Raw genomic sequence first — 23,810 nt, 5'->3', positions numbered from 1 at the left:
CATGCACCATGAACACATGTGTGCAATTTTCTGGAGATTTGGAGTCTCTATTCTCTATCATCTCTGGCCACCACTGCTTCTGACCCTGTAGAGGTCAATGACAAGTATCTGAGTTCTACTTCTCTATTTGGTATTTGATTAGCTTTTGCCAACTCTCACCTGTGGATCCAAAAAGCTGCAGCATGTAGAGCAGTCACAGACCAGTAAAACCATCTCAGAAGATAGATCAGAACAGCTTGAGAGTAACTGACAGACTTCAAACTTATCATAAAATTAGGGAAATGTTTACTTCAAACATGTAGAGGTTTCCCCTGGCAATATGGTGGATGAGAATGCTTTGATCCAATGGCCATGAAGTTGGCTGAAGCAGGTACTGTAGAGCACTTAGAGCTTGCTCAGACACTGAAAAAGCCAAGGTCATCCACGACATCCTGAGCCATCACCAATCATCTTGACTTTTGACTTGTCACTGGATTTTGATGACTCTAGAAAGAGAGGGAGGCTGATGACTTTGTGCCACTCTATCTCACTTAAATCCAATTCATGCACAAGTCAAGACACCTCACCCTGTGATATCATTGGTCCTCTTTGAAAAGGAAGGACAAATGATATCATTAGCTGTCCCACAGAAATATTTAATTCAAAGTTGTAGCAAGAACAAACATACAAATATTTTCCCCAACATTGCAGTAGTATAATCCTTTCCTAAGACTTGGTAGGGGCTCAGGCTCACTGCTCAACTCAGTTCTTTTACAGCATTAATGCTGAGGTCCACTGAGCTAATGCCAGACCTTTGCTTCTTATAGCATCTAACCTGGAATTCCTGTTTCTGTGATCTCAATAGATGAATCTTCTTGGGTGTAGACTTAATTTGCTGTAGCTAGAAATAGGATAAATTAAACAAGACCAGAACCTCATTTAATTTCTTAGAGTCACATGTCCCAAGTTGGGGGAGTTTACACTTAGGTCTCAACACTTACCGCATTGTGTCTGCTGTGACTGAATAAGTCCTTCACCCCAGGACACAATGAAAGTGGCAGGATATGCACAGTCAAGTAGTGAAGAAAAACAGATACTTCTGACTTTGCAAGCCAGTAGAAAAATGCTATTCCTGGGTACCCAGTAGGTCAATGCAGAATGTCACAAATCTGACATTACTGCCTCCTAGAAGCAGCTGTCCAGCACTTTTAATTTGCCAATTACCTTTTAGGTAATCCCAGGAAGCATCAAACCTCTATTATATTTTCTCATATAGACACATCGATTTTTCAGATGACTTATAGGTTGGTCTCTGAGATATTTTCCAACTCTGACATTTTCTCATTCCATAATCAATAATTTGGGGAGATTAAAAATGATAGCAAAGGAGAAGTGAATGAGAAGGTATCATGGGAATTATCATGCAGAATAGCAATTAAAATTATTCTTCTTGCCCCTGGTGAGCAAGGAAGGGAAGGTGGGAGTTATAAAATGTCTGATTTCAGCTTAATATAAATAAATAAATGATTTCTACTTTTCCAAACTATTGTCTTCTCTCTTAGAATCAATACTAAATATTGGTTCCAAGGCAGAAGAGCAATAAGGACTAGGCAATTGAAGTTGAGTAACTTGCTTGAGTCACAGCTAGGAAATGTCTGATGCCAGATTAAATACAACTATCCCTTCCATATCACCATTTTCCTCACAGCAATTTCAATATATCACAGGTTGGCATAAATAATTCAATGGAAATTCTTTGGAAGTTCTGTGGAAGCCAAGGACAATACAGAAAGGCAATCTCATAACTCAGAAGTTTAGGGAATTCAGAAATGCATAAAATAAAAGCATCTTATTATACAAAATCAGTATATTTTATCAGTTAATACCATAAATATGCACCATTTCCCAAATTATAGGATAATTTTCTGTAACATCCTTTAAAAGAAAAAGAAAAATGCAAACTTCTTCTCCGGTATGAAGGGATGGCCAAAAAATTGTATGTAGATTTTCCAGATTGCAAGAGCACCATGTCCCTGGCCCTCACAATGTGGAAGAGATGCCCATATACTTATCTATGTTATTTAATACTAGGGACACATGAGGAGATATTGGGTGGTAAAAACTTCAAAGGCTATAATTTTGATGGTTAGTTTCTTTGAAGGAAATAATTGTTTCATAGACTCATAGGAACATAGATTTAGATGGAAAAGATCTCAGAGAACATCTGACCAAAGCCCTTCATTTTAAATATCTGGAAAATGAAGTCCAGAAATTACAAGTGATTAGCCTACTATTTCCCAGGTGGTAAATGGGAGGTCTATATGGTTGTTGAGCACAGGTTCTTGATATAATTTGCTAAATCTAGATTTTGTATTATTGATGATAAAAAACACACCTGTCTTTTGGATGAAACAATTATTTTGAATATTATTTTAAATACATTGTTATAAAATCTATATTATTAATATAAGAGAAATGCTGATGTTAAGGATAAAAAAACACCCTACAGGATGGAAGAACAATTAGCAAAATTCAGGAATCATTCTTTCTTGGAAAACATAAGTGTAAAACACCAAAAATATTTCCTTAAAAAATAAGACAGAGGGGGAATTTGGGTGGTTCCGTGGATTGAAAGCCAGGCCTAGAGAAGGGAGCTTCAGGGTTCAAATCTAGCCTCAGACATTTCCTAGCTGTGTGACTCTGGGAAAGTCACTTAATCGTTATTACCTAGCACTTACTGCTCTTCTGCCTTAGAACCAATAAACAGTAGTGATTCCACCATGGAAAGTAAGGGTTTAAAAAAATTAAAAATAAGTAAGTTCCTTACAATATGAAATTTTTCATTTCTCTTTGATTCCTGATGTAAAATTTAAAACTATCATTCCAAACACAACATAATTTATTAATGACCATAAATGCTTTGGAATCAATGCATGCTCCATTAGCCAAACAAACTGACTTTGTTTCCTAGGGAAACAGAGGCTAATTCATTAATTTCCTAATAGTCCTTTCCTGCTCTGGCACGAGGTCTCATTTATTTCCTTTTTAATTTTGACATGTGTATAATGAGGGTAATGAAAATATAAGGTCCTCTGGGAAGATGGCTAATATTTAACTTTAATTTCTTTCAGGAGAGTGAAATCAAACTATTTTTGAGCTAAAAAAAGAAAACTTCAATTATTTCTTGCTTTTGTTTTATTTTTCATTTAATGCTATTTTTTGTACCTCTGCTATTTCCCAATTACCCCCCCAAACACTGAATCCGTGTCAAGAAAAAAAAGCAAAACCAACTTTAAAAGTTCTTCACAACCTAGTCACCCCCTACTACCTTTCCAAACTTCTTACATTTTACTACTTTTATTTATTCTTAGAAACACCTTCTTGATATTCCCTTCACACACTATCCCATTGCCTACCTCCATAATTTGTCTTGGTTGATCCCCATGGCCAGAATGCATCTGGTTCAAAGTCGGACTTTTCCCAAGACTCATCCCTAGCACCATCTCTTCCAAGAGACCTTTATTAATCTCATGACCTCTGAGGTATCCTTCTATCTACTCTGCATTTATCTTTCAAGTCTGATTTCTATATATTGACTCCTCCATTCAAGAGCCAACTTCTTGAAGCCAGGGGCTGTTGCTTTATTATTTTTCCCTCTCTGTCCCCAGTACTTCATTAACTGCCTAGACCTGACATCTCTTTGTTGGCTGGATGATTGATAAAATGATCACGTCTGTCATTATTTTTAAGTGACACCACTGAATGCTCACAGGACCTTCTACTTTGGGACATATGTATTAGCACCTCTTCTCTTGAACTATGAATTTTCTCTGCCCTCTGAGTTGGATTGCCATTTGCTTTTGGTTTTATTTATAATACCATAGTGTATATTGGGTTTTTTTTGTTCTAACCCTCTTTACTGAATCTATTAATCAATAATTATATGTTAAATGCCTTCTGTGTGCCCTGTTGTGCTAGGTCCTTGGGTTAGAAGGGCAACAGAAAAACTCTTTCTCTGTTCAAGAACAATTATATCCATTGACTTTTCCCAAAGTTACATAGAGCTAATAAGTGCTTGAGCCCAGAGTATCTTGATTTCAAAACCAGTACTATTTATAAACACATCAACCTATATTTAGAAGCAGCTCTGTTTCAGTGGTTAGAGTACTGGGCCCTGGGAGATGAGCCCAGAAATAAATAGGAGAATGAGTCTGGACTAGACAGAATCTGAGAAACCAGCATTGTCAGTGATCCCCAGCTTTTCAGTATGAGAATAGCTCATCAATTAAACATCACTTTTATCCTGGCATACAAAGTAGACAACCTAGAGAGTGACATACGGTGAATATAAGCGGGCTACTGGAAGAGCTTACCAGTAGGAACACCTATGAGAGCAGAATAGTAGATATCATCAAAAGAGTATAATATGTAAATATAGCAAATAGGGAGAAACAAGAAGACAGAGATCAACTATACTGGCCATTGTTAGTACCTAATTATCCAATAGAAAGGATAATGATAATAGATTGATTTATAGATCAAAAGATAGATAGAGGGATAGAAAATAAATATAAATATTTATGCACATATTTCCAGATATATGGATTATATGGATAAATATTTATATATGGTAAATATATAAATATATATTATATAAATATAAATATATAAATATACAGTAAATAAATATATACAGTAAATATAAATATAGTTGTAAATATAGACAAATATAGAGATAAATTCATTGATAGAGATATGGATTTACATATAAGGCATATATATGTATACACACATACACATATAAACACATATTTGCTGGTACATATGTGTGTATATAGTATAAATATCATTATAAATGTAGATATTTCAGTAATTATCACAGAGCTTGGCACATAGTAGGTCTTTTTATAATGTTTATTGGTTGTTGTGGATGAGGAGATCTGGTGATATAGGTCAGCAACAGGAATGACTTTCATTCTGGCTCGCCAACAATCCCCCCATAGCATTACCCTAGAGAGGTAGTTAGGACAGTGAGGGTTAACGTTACATATAGTTACAGCATTAGATCACACAGAAGTTTAGAATTGTAGGTAACTTTAAAGGACATCCAGTCCAGCCATTCATTGTATAGCTAAGGAAAATGAATCCAAGAGAAGAACCAAAGTCTCCTTCACTCTATGGGCCTTCAAAATATTCACTTCAGCACCCTCTCTCAATGTTAGGAAGATGTGTTTTAAAGCTCTAATATTTATATTACCCATTTAATTCCTTCAACACACATTTATTATCCCTCATAGACTTTGTGTTTAAAGGGACTGACTTTTGAAGTGATCTAGTTTGCCCCCCCTATTTTACAGAAAAGGAAATTGATATAGAGAAAGATCATGACTTCCCCTGTGTCACACAGGTAGAGCAAGAGATAAGATTTTGACCCAGGTCCACTAACTCAGAATCCACATATTCCTCCAACTCAGCTAGTTAGCTCAGCTCATAATATGCACAAGACCCAAAAGTAGGCACTAAGAAGGTAATTTGAATCAGTTCTGGCTTCAGGGAGCTTATGTTTTAATAAGCAAGCTAAAATCTGACCTTAAAAAACATGAGAAAAGCACCTCAAGGGCAGGAATGAAGGCTTTATTAGTTCAGAAAAAGGGAACTTCTGACAGGAGTACCAGAGATAGAAAAAAGGAAGAAAACAATCAGTCCTCTTCTTTTATAAAATAAGTATTCTCACTGAAACTAAATGTCTTAGTAGAAAATAGATACAGACCACAATGCTTGGTTATCTTTAGGTACAATCAAATATTGTCATCTCTTCTGAGCGATTGACTATGCAGGCAATATTAGGAAATATCAGAAACTCTAATTATAAAATTTATCATGACTTATCTATGCAGTTGTTCCATAGCACCTAAAATAATATAATTTTTTAGTTTTATCTAGTTTGAAAAATATACATCTAAATGAAATTTAATTAAGTGAAAGAGTGATTTGGATTCTCACAGCCCTATCTCGGTAAATTCCTATTGACTCTTATGACATTGATTTACTAGGCCACCACAAAAGTTCGGTGACATGGAAATGATGAACAGCTTTAGATATAGGTGACTTTGAGTGAACCAGGCCCAAGATACCTGCCATGGAATTAATGTACAGTTCTAATATTAGATGACACCGCATTGATGTAAGTTCCCTTGTTAGATACCATTGAATTGATGAGCCATTTTGGAATTTGCTAACGGGGATTTGATTAACAGCTCTGATTTCTGGAATAGCTCTGAAGTGGTAAATATTCCTGGAGGTAGATAATGCCTGATTGATGAACTTTTTCACAGCTAAGTGATTGACAGTTTCATTGGCTTGAAGAGTTAAGTCCTTATTTTTTTTAAGCTTGACAGTCATCAGTGGCTGGAATATGGCTGATATAATTTTGAAGCCAAAGCTGTATATAAATTTAGTGATCAGCTCAGAGAAATACATCAGCTTAGAGAACAATTGATCACTTGAGAGGAAAAGTTTTAAGTTACTTGTCCAAGGTTATAGAGGGAACAAATGGCAATGTCATTGTCTGAACTCAGATCACCTTATTGTTGCTCCAAAACTTGAAAGTGACACACTATACATCCCATGGAAAACAAAAGTGAAGTTTACACATGCACAAACACGTGAATATCTTTTAGTTTTTTGGGTAGTTTCTTTTCCTCTTTTTTATTAATTATGCTAATAAATAGGATCAAGTAAAGGGATAAGGAAGGGATATTCTAGAAAGCAAATCTGATATAAAACAATGGATATAAAAATGATCTTAAATATAGAGGTAATCATACACTCAGGATAATTTAATGTTTTTAAGAATCATATTACAAAAATTCTATATTTAGTTTGATTTTCAGCAGAGAAAATATATATAGAACTAGGATGTTCTAGTAAATGTTTGAAAATTTTCTATCCAGAAAAAATATTTGCACATAACATATACACATAAAATACTTTTAAATTTAAATTGCATTATTTATATTTCCCCCATCACTTTCTTATAACTAGAAAAACAAACCAAACAATAAAACAAGTTTCAATTTGTAGTATTTCCCAATTTCTGAAGTGTACATGCTTATACTGAAAATTTAATACTTGGGGAAGGGTCCCATTTGAAGAGGCAAATAAAGAAATCATTACAATTGCTTTCAACATGAGCCCAAATGTATCAAGAAATACCATGGGGGGGGCATCTGGGTAGCTCAGTGGATTGAGAGCCAGGCCTAGAGATGTGAGGTCTTGGGTTCAAATCTGTCCTCAGACAATTCCCAGCTGTGTGAACCTGGGCAAGTCATTTCATCCCCATTGCCTAGCCCTTACCACTTTTCTGCCTTGGAACCAATATACAGTATTGATTCTAAGACAAAAGGCACAAGTTTAAAAAAAAAGAAATATCATTTTGAGGATAATTTTCTAACCCTCTCATTTTAAAGAAGAGGAAATCAAGTCCAAAAGAAGTCATGCTGCCTGTCCAAATGCTAACAGTCAATAAAAAGAAGAGTTTCAATTAGAAGTCATCCAAATCCAGGAGTCTCTATAGTATAGTTTTGCCTATCAGGAAAGCAATATGATATATGGAAATCAGGGTATATGGTGGCCAGTATTTTAAAAGGCATGCTTTGGTTAATCTCAAGCAATGCACAATCTTCCTTTGAGTTGATATTTATTTTTGAAAGTATATTTTAACCATTCTTGTTGAGACTTTTAGAAAAATCAGTTTTATATAAATAACTATATTACAAGTCACAATCTGTTAGCTACTAAAACAGAATATATATAGCATATAGATGCATCTATATGTATTTTGGTGGCATCTAATGAGGACACAGGTGTGCTAGGAAATGGAAAAGAAAGTTCTATGATTTGTGTAGAAATATCAAGGGAATACCTAAAATGCACCTATTCCCATTTCCCACACATTTCTTGATTTATGACAGAAAATGTCTTTGAGACATGGTGGCATAGAGAGGAAGAATGGGGAAATTGGTATCTAAATGTCCTTGATCTGAAGTCCAACTCAGTTACTACCATCAGTGACATGACTTTAGGCAAATCTTTTTTGCCTATTTAAGCCTTAATTCCTTCATTAGCAAAGTGATTGGATTAGACTAGGTTATTTCTAGGATAGATAGATAGATAGATAGATAGATAGACAGATAGATAGATACATATATACATACATACATACATACATAGATGGATGGATGGATAGATAGATAAATAGACATAGATAGAAGGATAGATAGATAAATAGACATAGATAGAAGGATAGATAGATAAATAGACACAGATAGTGTAAATCTTGAAATCTCTCAGACTTGTGAATGTTAAAAATTCCCCCATCGGGGAATTCTTAATTGGAACAAATTCCCTACTGAAAAACATTCCCCTTTTTTATGTGAGAATTCGCCAGGATCAGAAATGGGAGGACCTCTACTCCAACTGTACTTAAGACTGCTTTAGGGCAGAAAACTCCTTGCTAAACAAAGAAAGTACTTGGATCCCTGCTTATGGTGGGGCAAGGAGTTCTTTGAGCCAGGCCTGTTTTTTTAGAATTGATACAATGAGATGCTAGGTACCTAAAAGGGTCGGGCAAGTTTGGTCTTAATGAGATTAGTTGACTCAGCTGTGTTTTCACTGGTTCAGACTTACTGAGGAGAGTTGTCGACTTAGCAGGAATTCAGATGGGCAGTCCTTTGGAAAGCATCTACAGTGATTGGTAGATGTAGGGACTTAGGGGAAGTGACATGGGAGAAAAACCCCTATATAAGAAAAAGCAGAATCTCTTGAGGAGATAGATCCTTTTGGAGGATCTCTGATGAGGATCGCTTGGGAAGAATCTCTTGAGAGAGGCTCTGGAGAAGGGAAGCTCTTGGAGGACAATCTTTAAGGAGGTCTCGCTGGAGCTCTCTCTGGTGAAGGCAACTGAGATGGAGCTGTCCTGGTGTCACTAGAATCCTTGTTTAGGCAGACCTTGTGGTGAGTGTTAAAAGACTGACTGACTGATTCTCTCTCTTAAGACTCAGGTCTAGGCCATATTGGCTTGAGGCCCTTCATAATAATTCCTTTCCTACTCTTTCTCTCTTTCTCTAATTCCTCATTATATTATTAATTAAAATCTCTATAAAACCCAATTGACTTGGGTATTTGAATAATTGGGAATATTTCCCTGGCAACCACCTTATATTTGATTTAAAAACCAAGACACTGTAGTGAAACATATTTTCTGCGGTCAAATTTACTCACCCTCTCTTATATCTATCACAATTTATATCTTCCACCATTTTAACTCACTACAGTTTATGGGCTTCACTATTTTAAATCTAACAATAGATAGAAGGATAGATAGATAGATAGATAGATAGATAGATAGATAGATAGATAGTGTAAACCTCAAAATTTCTTAGACTTATAAATGTTGGAAATTTCACAATTGGGATATTTCATACTTGGAAAATTTCTTACTGATAGTCTATTGGAATGTGAACCCCATTGGCATGGGAGGATCCTCCTCTTCCCTTCTTAAGATTACTTTAGGACAGAAACCTTTTGCTGAACAATGGAAAGGACTTTGACCTATACTTAAGCATAGAACAGGAATTTCTTTGAGTCATGATTGATTTTAGAATTGATACAATGGAGATACTTGGAATCAATCTCCACCCTATTCAGTCCTAACAGGATTGAGTAAGGGCTGCAGCCTAGATCAAAATTTAATTATTCCAATCTCTACCCTACTCAGGTTAACAGGATTTAGAAAGGGCTGTAGCAAAGGATCAAAGATTTAATTATTTGAAAATATGACCTTCAACAGACATGTGCAAAAGCCAGAGACCTCTGGGCGGTCCTGGGTTAAGCTAGAGCCTCCATTGGCACAGGGAAATTGATGGACAGGCGATTGGTAGATGTGAGGACTGAGGGGAGGGAACTTGGATGGTTTCCTTAAGGATAGGGGGGTCTGAAGACTCGGGGTGGGGGTTGAGAAGTTGGTCGGTGTGGTTGGTGTGTGCTCGGAGAACCTTGCTCTGAAGGAAGCTGAAGGTGGGGGCCTCTGAGACTGTTTCTCCATTTTGGTCATGTGAGTAATAGGGACTGATCTCTTTTCTTTGCCCCAGCTATCTTTGGCCCAGCCTAAACAGAAGGGGTATTTAAGCTCTATTCCCTTCTCTCCCTTTTTCTTTCTCTCTATCTCTAATTCCTTTCTTCCTCCTATTGTAATTAAACTCCATAAAAGATTGACTGCTGACTTGAGTTTTCATTTAGGAATTACATAGCTGAATTCCTTGGCGACCTTAAATTAATATATATCAGTCTTTTAAAGTAATTCCCTTGTAACAATAGATAGATGGATGGATGGATAGATAAATAGACACAGATATATAGAAGGATAGATGAATATATAGATAGATAGAAAGTATATAATATTCTGTGAATAAAAATTAATGTTATTTTAAAATTAAAAAATGCTGGAGGGTGATTAGAATGATAACTATGGTGGCTGCCGGTATTACATAGGTGGGAAGCAACACCTACATTTCAGTTGTTTTCAACTACTCTTCACAAATCTGTTGTTGTTTTATTTGGTAATTTAAGTTGTATTTGACACTTTGTTATCTCATTTGGTGTTTTCTTGGCAAAGATTTTGGAGTGGTTTGCCATTTTCTTCTCCAGATAATTTTAAAGATGAAGTAACTAAAGCAAATATGGTGAAGTGACTTACTCAGGATCACACAACTAGTAAATGTTGGAGGCCAGATTTAAATCCAGGAAGATGAGTTTTCCTCTTTCCAGGTCCAGTACTTTACCAACTGGATTACTTTACTTCCCAAAAATTATTGTGGGACCATTGAAAAAGAAGAGAGGGGAAAAGAGCATGGAGCATTATGAACTAAACAGTAAAAGTCTAATCAAATGTGCTCATATGCTTTCATTTATTTGTCTTCTTTCTAAGCCCCAAAGCGACATCCCAAGGTTGATAAAGCCTTTCCTTGTAACATCTGACTTTTGTTGTTTTCAATATGGAATAAGAGAAATTGGCTCCATTAATTTCAAAACCAGACTTCTCTGTGTTAATGCTATATGACATCTCTGCATCAAGTTTGTCCTTGATACATATTATACATACATCAAATAACCCATTTGGAGAAAATTATGCAATGGCATGAATTGGTCATGGAAGAATGGGCTTCTCTAGACCATTCTGATCTCCATTCAGACAAATAGAATATTGCTGTTAGCCACAGAATTATCAAATATGTGAGTAGCAGCTGAAAAGCTCTGCCCTATTCCATTTTCAATAGTAGGAATGATTTTGGATTTGCTTGTGTATTCCAGATGAACAAAGCACTTTTTTAAACCTCCTATATGATTTCATTGATAGAACAAATTCCAGATGAGACAATCACCATTACCAATGCAGACCCACAGCTGTTTTGTGATTAATAGTCTTAGACATTTGCCAAGAACTTAAAAGTACCTTGGGAAGTAAAAATGCCTTCCTCATAATTATACAATCAGTATGTGTGCCCTGGGTCAATGGATCTTTACACACTTCTCATCAAAGCACACAGTAGGAGCTTAATAACAAATTGATGAATGAAATTGATATGAAATGAAACCACTAGGCTGACTGACCACATTAGGTGGTAAGTATCATGGCTTCTTCCTGGAGATTCCAATTATTTTTTCTAGAGCCCCTAGATGAGTTATCAATTACAGCCACCTAGTGGGCATAGAGTTTAGCTCACAGTCCAACACTGTGATCTTGCCCATGTTGTTGTGAGGTAATTCACAGAAGCATAATGCATTCTTAAGAAGCAATACCAGTGAAAAACAAGTTAACAGATATTACAAGAAAGAAGTTGTGTTAACCAGTTATAAGAATAAACTTTTTAGAAGTTCATTCTTAACTATTTAAAGCTTCAAATCTTTTAGAATTAGCCATCGAGAAAGTTACATTCCTCACACTAATCAGTTGTGATCTTGGCAGCATCCAAAGAATCATCAGGCTTCTATTCTCTGTTATTCCATGTGATCTGGAGACAGCTAGTCCATTAGGTAGCACAGTGGCTGGAAAAATGGACCCAAAGTCAGCAAGATGAGATTATTGACCTTAGACAAGGCACTTGACCTTTCTAAATCTCATCTTCCTCATCTGCAAAATGGGATAGTAATAGGATTTACATAATGGGTTATTGTGAGGAATCAAGTGAGATGACATATATAAACTATTTTGCAAACTATAAAATTCAAAGAAAAGGCTAGGCAATTATGATAATGATATGCATGATAATGGTGTGACTAATGAGGAAATTGCTGAAAAGATCATAGGACTTGGAGCTGAATGAAACTTTTAAAGCCACCTAATCCAACTCTTTCATTTTACGGAAGAGGAAATGAAGTCCAAAGAGGAGAGGCGACATGTAAAGTCACAGAGGTAGCAACTTTCTTTGTTTCAAGCCCATGGCTCAAAAGTCCACTAACCCATACTGACAGTCCCCAGTAATTTCATTGTTTCTTTGAAGCAGCCAAGTGAACATGCCTCATTCTGAAGGGATAAATAACATGCCAGAGCTTTATTTTTGATCTCTCTATAGTATATAGGTGAATATTATATAAAGAAGCAATTTTTGTCCTATAAATAAGATTCCCTATAATTACAAAGTGTTGCCTTTTAATAATTAGGAGTATTTTGTAGACTGAAAAAAATATGAAAAACTTCCTGCTGAAATGGACTGATATATTGAAAGTTTGGGTTTTCTTTTAAACCTTGCATGTGATTTCAAAGGTTGAGGGAATTCTTGGAAAGGAACCTTCTCTACTAATAGCTATTCTTCCTCTATTATTTTGGTAACCCTAACAACTCTAGTTGATGGGTTATTTGCTCTGCAACTTGTAGCCTCAAGGAATTGACAGAGGCAAAGAAAGTTAAGGGATTTGTCTAAGAAAAGAAAACCAACCAATAAGGCTAAGAAGAAGGCCTTGAATTCTGGTCTTCCTGAATATGCATCCAGCTTTCTTTTCTGTGAGTTGCTGTTTAATTTACACCCAAATGCTGCCCTATATTCTGGGAAACAAATTTTATCTCCATATTCTGTTGGATTTTTATTTTATAATGTACATGAAGAGATTCTCAAAAACAAAATCCTAGAAAAAGTTTTTATTTTTGATCAATTAGATTATGCTATATCAATATATTTTATATTAATGCATATCTCCAACTACCATGGGCATCTTGGTGGCACAGTAAATAGAGTGCTGAACCTGGAGTCAGGAAGGCCGAGCTTGCTGAGTTCAGATATGAACTCAGATACTTCCTAGTTTTGAGAACCTGGACCAGTCACTTAACCTCATTTATCTAGGTTCCCCATCTGCAAAATGAGCTGGAGAAGAAAATGACAAGCCACTTCATTTTTTCCAAGAAAACTACAAATAAGATCATTGAGTCAGACATGACTGAAAAAAAAAGAACAACTATAACATATTTTCTACTAACAAAAGATAGTGTTTTGTGGTCGCCATAAAGTCATCTTACAAAAATCTGACTGATATCTATTTAATACTCTAATTTTTGAAAATGTTGATATCTTTTGCTTTTTCAGCACTATTTCTCACTGTACCCTTTACTCATCCCATATAGAAAGCCTATAACTTTAAATAAAAAGAAAAAAGAAGAAAAAATGTTCCCCAAAACTTACCCCCCAAATCAGAAAAGCATGACATTCTACACTATTGCATCCTCAGGGTCTCCTTTCTATTCAAAGTCATGTGGAGGGAGTAGAAGACAAGGGGAAAGGAAGCATGTTTTATTAGATCTCTACTTTGGATCAAACTTAATCATTATAATTGACCAAAATTGGTTTTGATTATTTATTGTTTTTCATATCTATTGTCATATTCTTGTGCTTTTTCCCATTTATATTTACTTTTTCATATGAGTTTATATAAACTTCTCCATGAACATATGTGTGTAAAGATTAAAATTTAGGGGAGACTGAGGCAGGTAGAAATTAGTTTCTCTCTGCAAGGAGTATTATATTTTTAAGGTTTATTAAAGATAAAGAATTAAAGAAAATACAGGATAAGAAAACATGTGTCTAGGCCACAGAGAGGCCTAGACACAACCTCACCTACATTATGAAAAGAGCCACCTCTGCTCCAAAATGGAAGTCCAAAAGACCCCTCAGTAGGCGGAGAACTCCTTTAAATAATCATTTGTGTTCTCGTCCAGGCGAGAATTCAGTGTGATTACAAAGCACTCTGGGGAAGTGGAGCAAAGGATTCTGGGGATTGGAGTCCTGAATTTGTCTATTTTTACATGTGTCATATTTATTTTCAGAGAGGGAAATAACCCAGCCCCACATCCCTCTGGTTTTCTAGTAATAAACTTTGGAAAATGGTGTTGAGGCAATGGTATGCATGCCCATAGAGAGGACTCTGAGTATCCCCTCTGGCATGTGTACCATTGCTTTGCCACCATAGGTTGAGGCAAATTTCAGGGTCTATATAAGAAGCAGTAGGCTATGGTAGAGATAGCCTGAGGATTCAGAATAGTCTGGTTTTGAGTCTTGCCTCTTACATAAAATGGCTGAACAAGTCATTTAGATTCTCAAGAATTTTAGGTAAATTCTTTGCAATTATGAATTATAGAGATAGCAGTAAGTAGGATTAGTTTCCTCATCAGGAGTTTTGTACCTATAATCCAATGAAATAAGAAGAAAGTAAGAAGAAAAAAGGAATGAGGAGAATGAGGGAGGGAAGAAGGAAATGCTGATTTTTTTTTTACAAAAACTATTATTTTGTAAATGTAGAAAGCTCCTAGTTATAAACTCCTTTACTAATAGAAATTTACAACTAATTATTGAGCAACATATAGTCTGAGAAAGTTGCCTGAGGCAATAATATATAAGTGACTTGCCCTGGGTCATATAGCCAGGATATGTAAGAAGGAAGATTTGAACCTAGATCTTCCAGATAGCCTAACAATTTCAATATGGAGAAATATAGACAAAAATATAAAGAACGCAGTTATAGATATCTTTGTAAATGATATATGTGTAAATAGATATTATCTATAGATTACCTATATTAGATAGATAGATAGATAGATAGATAGATAGATAGATAGATAGATAGATAGATAGAGATGGATAGATAGTTAAATATTACATAGCTATGTCTAGGGATTCATAGAGTAACAGCTATAGTTATGATCATTTATGTAGGGAGAACTTGGTCAGTTTGACCTAGAAAAGAATTAGAGCTGTAAACTAAATAGGATGGTGGAAATCTGAAGTTTGGTAATTATGTCAGACAAAGTATCCCTGAAATTTATCCAATTATAATTCAGAATAAAATGCATAATGGCCAGCCAGTACTGGGATTGTCCTATCTGTTGGCTTTGGGATCATAATATCTAATATAAATAATGATCACTGAGACAATCTCTAAAAAATTATAATAGATATTCTTAGATTACCTGAACCACACTGTCCTTCATGATAATAGATCCCTTTTTGTACCCTTTAAGAAATTTTTAGGTTGTTCACTTGACTAAATAGAATAAAAACATTTTTTTACTCAAGTATGTAATAGAAACGTTATTTTTTTTCTCCCAGGCAACTCAGCCAAGGTGTATATTGAGGTTCAGGATGAGAATGATCATGCTCCGGTCTTTCAGAAAAAGTTGTACATTGGAGGAGTGTCTGAAGAAGCCCTGATGTTTTCCTCTGTGCTCAGAGTAAAGGTATGAGGTTATAGAGTAAGGCAAGTAATATATAGTGAAACACATCAGATGACTAAGAACCTTAATGTTGAAATATCATCAAGATTCCATTCAATTAAGCAGCACCTTAGATCTCAAATGTTTCTGGAATCATCTCTTGTTTGAGTACTTAAAACAAAACTTGAATAATTGGTGGTTACACATTGCATCCATTTCCATGTCCACAATAATGGGAATAATGAATTATTTTATTATATGTTCAACTAGCATCCACTTTCATGTAAAAGTAGGTACCAAGAAAAAAATATTGTATGATAGTTCTTATTGCCAATGAAATACAGATTAAATATGCTGATGTGCATGTTGTTTCTGGACAGGATGTGAGGATGGGAGATTCAAAGCCATGCTCTTTTGTTGTTGTTGATTTTAAGATAACTTATTTGAATCTTGATTTTTTTTGTTAATATCCTTAAAATAAACTGTTCCTTAGCTGAGGTTAGCAAGAAAGGGAAGAATAAAACAAATAAAAATCTAAATAACATGTGGGTTTTTATTTTTTTTTAGAACAAGAAAATTATAGCCATTGTGAAAGACTTTAGAAAACTGAAGAGAAGAGAATCTCAGAGTTAGGAGAGATCTAAGACATTATCTAGTATGACCCATACCTGTACAAGAATTCCCTCTTCATCACATATGACAAGAACTTCCAACAATGGGGTGTCCATTACCATTTAGTTAGTCTATTACACTTTTAAAGTTTCAATTAAAAGGAAGAAAGTATTTTTTCATAAATGTATCTTAAATTTGTTTCTTTATAACTTCTACCCATTGAACCTTGTTCTGCCCACTGTCAACTAGAACCAGTCTAGACCTTCCTTTAAGTACCTGAAGGCAATTATTATATACTTTCCCAAATAAACCAGAAAATGAAAAGGCAAGGCAGAAAACAGAGATACACGTGATGGTGGATGGAGAGTCAGAATCTAAGAAGTCAGAATGGATATGGATTGAATGTCCTTATCTTCAGCTATATGAATAGATGTAAATGAGTGTGTCTGAAATATTTTAAAATATATGTTAATAACTATATTTCAATAATAGATTTTATTTAATCTATCACACTATATATTTTATTTTTCTACTTTTCAAAACATTCTGATAAGGAACCCATAGATTGCACTAGATTGCTAAAAGGAGGGAATGACATAAAGGAAATTCTACAAGGTAATCATTGTTAATAATGTTAATATTAATAATAATACTTATCAATTAAAGGTTTGGAAAATGGTCTGTAAATATTACTTCATCTTCAAAATAATCTTGGGAGGTAGATGCTATTATTATCCCCATTTATACCTGAAGAAATTTTGAGGCAGGCAGAATTTCAATAACTTTAAGCACAGAATTGATAAGTATCTGAGGCCACATTTAAACTTTGGTCTCCCTGAGCAAACATGTCCAACATGCTACAGACTACACCAACTTTTCTATAATCTTGTTTCAGTACTTGAAGAATCTGTGATTTTGTCAGGGTGGGATATCCTCTCACTGACACCAATGCCAACTACCATGTATCATTGTATGAAGACTTCACATGTCAGTATGACTGCAAAAAAATCCATAGCTCAGGTTTTAATACTGTTGTGAATTGGGTTATGTAAAAACTTAAAGAAACCTTGATTGTGTTTATGTGTGAAGATGTCAATACAAAACACACCACTGTGATAAAGTGTTAAGAATTGGAAAGGATCTTACTGAGCGTGAATGATGGAATTGAATTAAATGATTTCAGAGTTCCTTTCCATTAGGATGTTTTGTTCCACTAATCATCTAAACCAGCTGACTAATTTTACAGACAACTCAGATTCAGCAAGGCAGAATTATTTGCCTATTAGCCCACAATAATTAAAAGGCAAGACAGAAATTGAACCCTGATCATTTGGCTACATCTTCAGTGTGCTTTCTTAAATAATACAAATTTCTCTAATAGTTTAATAGTTCACGATGAACCAGAGATGAATTGATAGGTAGTGGATCCCCTGTAGACAAGCTTATTTAATCAATCATTCAATATACAAATTAAATAAATGTTTTCTGAGTTCCTACTATGTGTCAAGAACCATGCTATATTCTGGGTATACAAAGAAAAAAAGGCTAAACACAATCTCTGACCACAAGGAGCACACTAATGAACGAAATGGCATACAAACAAATAAGTAAAAACAAGTCATATTCAAGTTAAATAGGAGATAATTAAGATAAGAGGTGCTGGGAAAATTTCAATATTAAGCAAAGAGAATGAGCCTTAGTTGACATGAAGATAGTTTGTCAATAGAACTACACTTAACCTCTTCTGTCTTGGGAGGAACTTTCTGAACTGTTTTTCTTATGTTTCCTACTATAATATTTGAGATCCCAGGGGTCCCCTTGATGTTATCATGAAGCATCAATGCAATACAAGGGTATTTAGTAAGGATATAGACAGGGAATGGGAAGGAGGAAAGAAGGGAGAAAGTGAAAGAGAGAAAAAGGAGAGAAATTTCAAATATTGTATTAATTTGTATTAAAATATTCTTGTTCATATTTATTGATCCAGTTATGAAAATTTAAAGAATGAACAATATAGAATAATAAAAATTTGGGGGGAAACTTGTATCAATTTCTTCCTTAGAAAAGTACATATACCAATAAATAATAACCAGAATTTTATTGAAAAGATAACTTAAGTAATTATTGAAAGAATTAAATTATTTTAATTTAAATTGATTCATAATGATAAAATATCAATTAATTAAATTAATTTTAATTAAATTAAAATAAAAAAATTAAATTTTCTTTCTATAAATTATAGTATTAAGTCACTACATACTCAATAATTGAATCTTGAAAGGGATCAGTGATATACTCAGAAAATTTAAGCTTAGATACCATACATTCTTTCTTCAAGAAAAAAAATTGAAAAGCATTTAACATGTTAAGCTCTAGACAATATTACCAAAAATGAGACTGATTATGCCTAAAACAGAAAACCTTTTGGTGAAACAATGGTTTAGAATTCTAACAATTTCAATAAAAGAGTAAGAAAAGTTATAGTGTTCATTTAGATCATTTTGAATAAACTGTTGAGTGTGATAACAAAGAGGTTAAAAATAAAGCCATGAGCTAGACATTACAACAGACTTTTCTGATTTCCTAGAAAAGCATAGTTAATAAAAAAAAGTTACCATCACAAAGAGGGAAAGCAAAGCCAGACATTCACCAAAATGAATTTGAAATATTTGCAAAGCATAATGATATAATAGTCATAGGCAATGCTGACTTGAAGTATAATCTCATGCAAAAGATTATAAAGGAGAGTGGGTAGGAAATTTCAGGGAGTATTGCATAACAAAACAATTTAAAACAGGAGATATAAAAATTAAATGGAAAAAAGGTTGATGTATCAAATGAGTAATTTTTATCAGTTGAAGAATTTTTTTAAATATGAACCTAGAATGAAGACACCAAAGAGAAGTGCAACAATTCTCCATCAATTTCCATCAATATTGACAGTGGAACATTCATTTTCACCATTCACTTTGTACTAGATGATGAAGTAGAAATACCAATAAAATAAAATTGGGGAGAATGGCTGAACAAAGGCAAGCACTTCTAATGAATTTACCAATCAACAATCTTTCAATAAAGTAATGCTATATACCAAAATCTATGTAAGGCACTGGAGATTAAAAAACAAACAAAAGTAAGGTAGTCCCTACCCTCAATAGGCTTAAATTCTATCATGAAATACAACTAATTCTTTTGAAGTATGAGTGTATTGGAATAATTAGTCCAACTTTAACACAGAGTCCTCTCCTCTTCATACTTCAAAAGAATTAGTTGTATTTAAACTATAGCGAATTTAATTTTAAAGAATAAAAGATACCATAAATGGAAATTGTACCATTGCAGAAAAATCCAAGCATGATAAAATCAGCAAGTACCCTTTGATATGCCTACTTTCTGGTCAATGTACTGATTAAGGATATTCTTGATAAAAACATGAGAAGGGAAAACAAGTTCTGAAGACTATTTTCTACAACAGACTACTTTCTCAGATTTACGTAATGGAAAAGCATAATGAATGATTTCACTGATATATATGTATATATAATATGACATGTGTGTATATATGTGATATATAGGATATATACCATTATATATTTATTTGATCAAGGATATATAGAAAGGGAAAGAAATGTTAGGAGGAGGAAGGAAGAAAGGAAGGAAAGGAAAGGAAAGGAAAGGAAAGGAAAGGAAAGGAAAGGAAAGGAAAGGAAAGGAAAGGAAAGGAAAGGAAAGGAAAGGAAAGGAAAGGAAAGGAAAGGAAAGGAAAGGAAAGGAAAGGAAAGGAAAGGAAAGGAAAGGAAAGGAAAGGAAAGGGAAGGGAAGGGAAGGGAGGGAAGGGAAGGGAAGGGAAGGGAAGGAAAGGAAAGGAAAGGAAAGGAAAGGAAAGGAAAGGAAAGGAAAGGAAAGGAAAGGAAAGGAAAGGAAAGGAAAGGAAAGGAAAGGAAAGGAAAGGAAAGGGAAGGGAAGGGAAGGGAAGGGAAGGGAAGAGGAAAGAACAACATGCTTTTTATATGCTAGGTTCTGTCCTTAGTGCTTAGTATACAAATACATACAAACAAGACATTTCCTACCATTGAGGAGGTTGCATTTTAAAGGGATGATTCAGTACCTAGAAGAGCTAGAAATGTGAGAGAAAGGGTACCCACAGTGACAAATGAGCAGTAGTCCAAAGAATGAGTCCAGGCAAGAGGGAAGTAAAGTATGGCTGGCATCCTTCCAAGTGTTTTTCAGACTAAGTGTCCCCTAGATTCTCAGAGTATTGAGGCAGAACTTAATCTGTAATCTGACATTCTCTTCACAAATCCCTGCTGAACATCACTTTGGTCAAGCACATTTATCCCCACTGCTGGCAACAAGTAGACCATGATAACTAGCATTAAAGCAAAGCAGGCTGAGAATCACAACCTTACTTTCAATTAACTATACATCTGTGGGCCTATTTAAAATGTACTCTACTCCCATAGGCACTATTGCAGCAAAAACCTTGCCCTTATGCCTCTGTTCCATACCCAATTCTAACAGTCATCTAAAGAAGTTGACATAAGTGTATTATGGGGCAAAAGCCCTACAGTTGGAATTAAAAAAACAAAACTACACTCAAAACCTAATTCCTCCTTTAGTCTTGGCTAGGTTACTTCACATACCTGAATATCATATTTCTTATATGCAAAAATAAGATGCACTTTTCCTTCTACACCCTATAAGTTTCCTCTCCTCGGTCCTCTAACTTATTTTGCCAAATGAAGGTGAATTTGGTAGGAATAACAAACAAATTTTGCATCTCAACTCAACAGCTCTTTACTAAGCAAATGTTATGTGTCAGGTCCTTTGCTAGCTTCTGGGAATAGAGAAAATAAGAAAATTTTCCTTGTCCTCAAGAAAAGGGTAATATAACCCACCCACTCATTTTGCGGATAAGAAAACAGATGTCCAGTGTAAGACTTACTCAAATCCTCTTTCCTTTATGATGGCAAAATGACAAACCAGATAGCAGATATCTGGATAAATTCTACTCAATATTGACTTTGTCATGCTACCTTGTATTCACCCCTAACATGCTTAATCTGCTTTGCTTTTCTACTCTTTCTGAGCACACTTATTTAAGTCCTTTTATTCTCACACTGACTATCAAAATGATTTTCTAGCATAAAAATAAACTAAATTTCTACAAATACAGTATTTTTCCAATCATTTTTCATTATTAAATATACATGTATGTATATATATATATTTAACTATGATAAAAACCCATTATTTTCAGCAGTTAAGATAATAAAAAATCTATGTACCTTTTATGGAACACAGAAGTCAAACTTTGGGTTATGTAGCATAAATACTTCATAGATTCAATATATTTGAAGAATATTCATCTAGATTAAAACTAAAATTCAGAGTAATATTAACTAAGAAAACATCCTATACTATTTTATTTTATGATTTTTGTTTTCCTTAAATTTGTGACAGGAGAAATGAAAGAAGTCCAATGAACAGAGATGAATAAAATTAAACTATGAATTCCATTTGTAAAAATTCAGATAAATGAGATCATTGTTCAAGTTCTAACTCTATGGGATCATCTGAGTAATAAGCAGTATATCTTGATATTGAATTTAGTAGTGACTTTAAACTCAAAGCTCTTTCCATTGCAGTATGATAGCATACCAAGAGTAAGCATGTTCATCAGCTATAAGTAGGTAATTATTAATTTGTTTTTATGAGACTTTATGTCAGTCATTCAGCTAGCATTTAACAATCCTACTATGTACCACGCCATATTAAGCACTGGGGACGAAAAGAAAAGTTTTTTTTTAAAGTATGATATAACACTTCCTGCAAAAATCCCCAAATGACAACTCCCAGAAATGTTATAGCCAAGTTTAAGAGCTCCCAGGGCAGAAAGCCAGAAAGAAACAATTAAAGTATCATGGAACCCCAGTCAGGATTATACAAGCTTTGGCAGCTTCCACATTGAAGGACTAGAAGGCTTGAAATATGATGTTCCAGAAGGCTAAGAATTACTTACCCAACAAAATTGACTATATTCTTCCAGGGGAAAGTATGATCTTTTAATAAAATAGATTTCCCAGCAATCATAGTGGGATATACGAAAAAGTGTTCTAAGTTTCAGTTGAGTTCAATGAATATAACAAATATGCATTAACTACCAGGAATAGTCTTTGAAATTAGGAAGAATCAAAAATAGGGGGGGAGGCTCCTTAATCTCAAGGATAGTCCAGAGAGCAAAGGGAGGTACTGTATGACTATATCATGGTGAGGAAGTATGAGACAATGGAAAGATCTTGGTATCCTGAGTTTCAGTAGCTAGAAGACCTAGTCAATAGAGACCTTCACTTAGAATCAGAATTAAGTTCAAATCCAAGCTCAGGCAGTTACTATCTCTGTGACCCTGAGGAATTCACTGAATCCCATCTGCCACACTGTCCTTATCTGATGATCTCAAAAGTTTTTCCAGATCCAAAATCTATGTATGCCCAAAACTTTGCATGTAGGAAAAAGTATATATTATTTTTAAAGATATAAGAAAAGATGAACTTTTTTTAAACCCTTACCTTCCATCTTGGAATCAATACTGTATATTGGTTCTAAGGCAGAAGAGTGGCAAGGGCTAAGCAATGGGAGTTAAGTGACTTGCCCAGGGTCACACAGCTAGGAAGTGATTGAGGCCAGGTTTGAACCCAGGACCTCCCATCTTTGGGTCTGGCTCTCAATCCACAGAGTCACTCAGCTGCCCCCCAAACTTTTAAAAAATAAGATAAAACCATTCCATGAAGAAGGAAACAATAAAGCTAGGGGGATGAACAGGAAACATTGGAAAAGTTGGTGTAGAAGCTGAAACCTGAGTTATTGTTCAAATAAAGCCAGGGATTCTAAAGGGCAGAAGTGCCAAGTAGCTGGATGCCAATGTGAGAAAATTGCTTTTGCAAAAATATTCAGGAACAACAAATAAGCATGTAATATCTCAAAGGGTTTGGGGATTTCTTTTTAATTTTCTTTTATTGCTGTTATTGTAGTTGTTCAGATCTATGATTTGATTGATAAAGTTAATTCTCTGTGACAGGTAATGAACTCCCTCTACCAATATACATCAGCACCTGCTCTGTAAATGACAGTCCCAGAACGCTGCCTGTCACACTAAGAATACCACAGCCAGGATGGGTGATAAGAAGGGCCTGAGCACAAGTCTTGCTCATTCCAAGGCCTGCTTTCTTTCTTTCTTTTTTTTTAATTAAAAACCTCTTACCTCCTGTCTTGGGGCCAATACAGAGTATAGAAAAGTGGTAAGGGTTAGGCAATGAGGGTTAAGTGACTTTCCCAGGGTCACACAGCTGGGAAGTGGCTGAGGCCAAATTTGAACCCAGGACCTCCCCTCTCTGGGTCTGACTTTCCATCTACTTAGCTACCCATATTCCCCTCCAAGGCCTTCTTTCTCAGTGCAAGGAGA

The 23,810-nt window shown here is 34.8% G+C and overlaps 1 protein-coding gene across 2 annotated transcripts in view; it reads left to right on the top strand.

Moving 5' to 3' along the window:
• The window catches only part of PCDH15 (protocadherin related 15), a 1,570,906-nt gene that overhangs the window by 1,455,480 nt on the left and 91,616 nt on the right, over positions 1-23,810 (top strand). For both annotated transcript variants that reach the window (XM_056795634.1, XM_056795629.1), the window contains one exon: positions 15,633-15,760. In XM_056795634.1, the coding sequence (XP_056651612.1) occupies positions 15,633-15,760 (128 nt within the window). The remainder of the gene's footprint in view (positions 1-15,632; positions 15,761-23,810) is intronic.

This window comes from Monodelphis domestica, chromosome 1, assembly GCF_027887165.1.
Source record: "Monodelphis domestica isolate mMonDom1 chromosome 1, mMonDom1.pri, whole genome shotgun sequence".
Classification (NCBI taxonomy): Eukaryota; Metazoa; Chordata; class Mammalia; order Didelphimorphia; family Didelphidae; genus Monodelphis; species Monodelphis domestica.
This window is presented reverse-complemented; position numbering and strand designations above follow the sequence as displayed.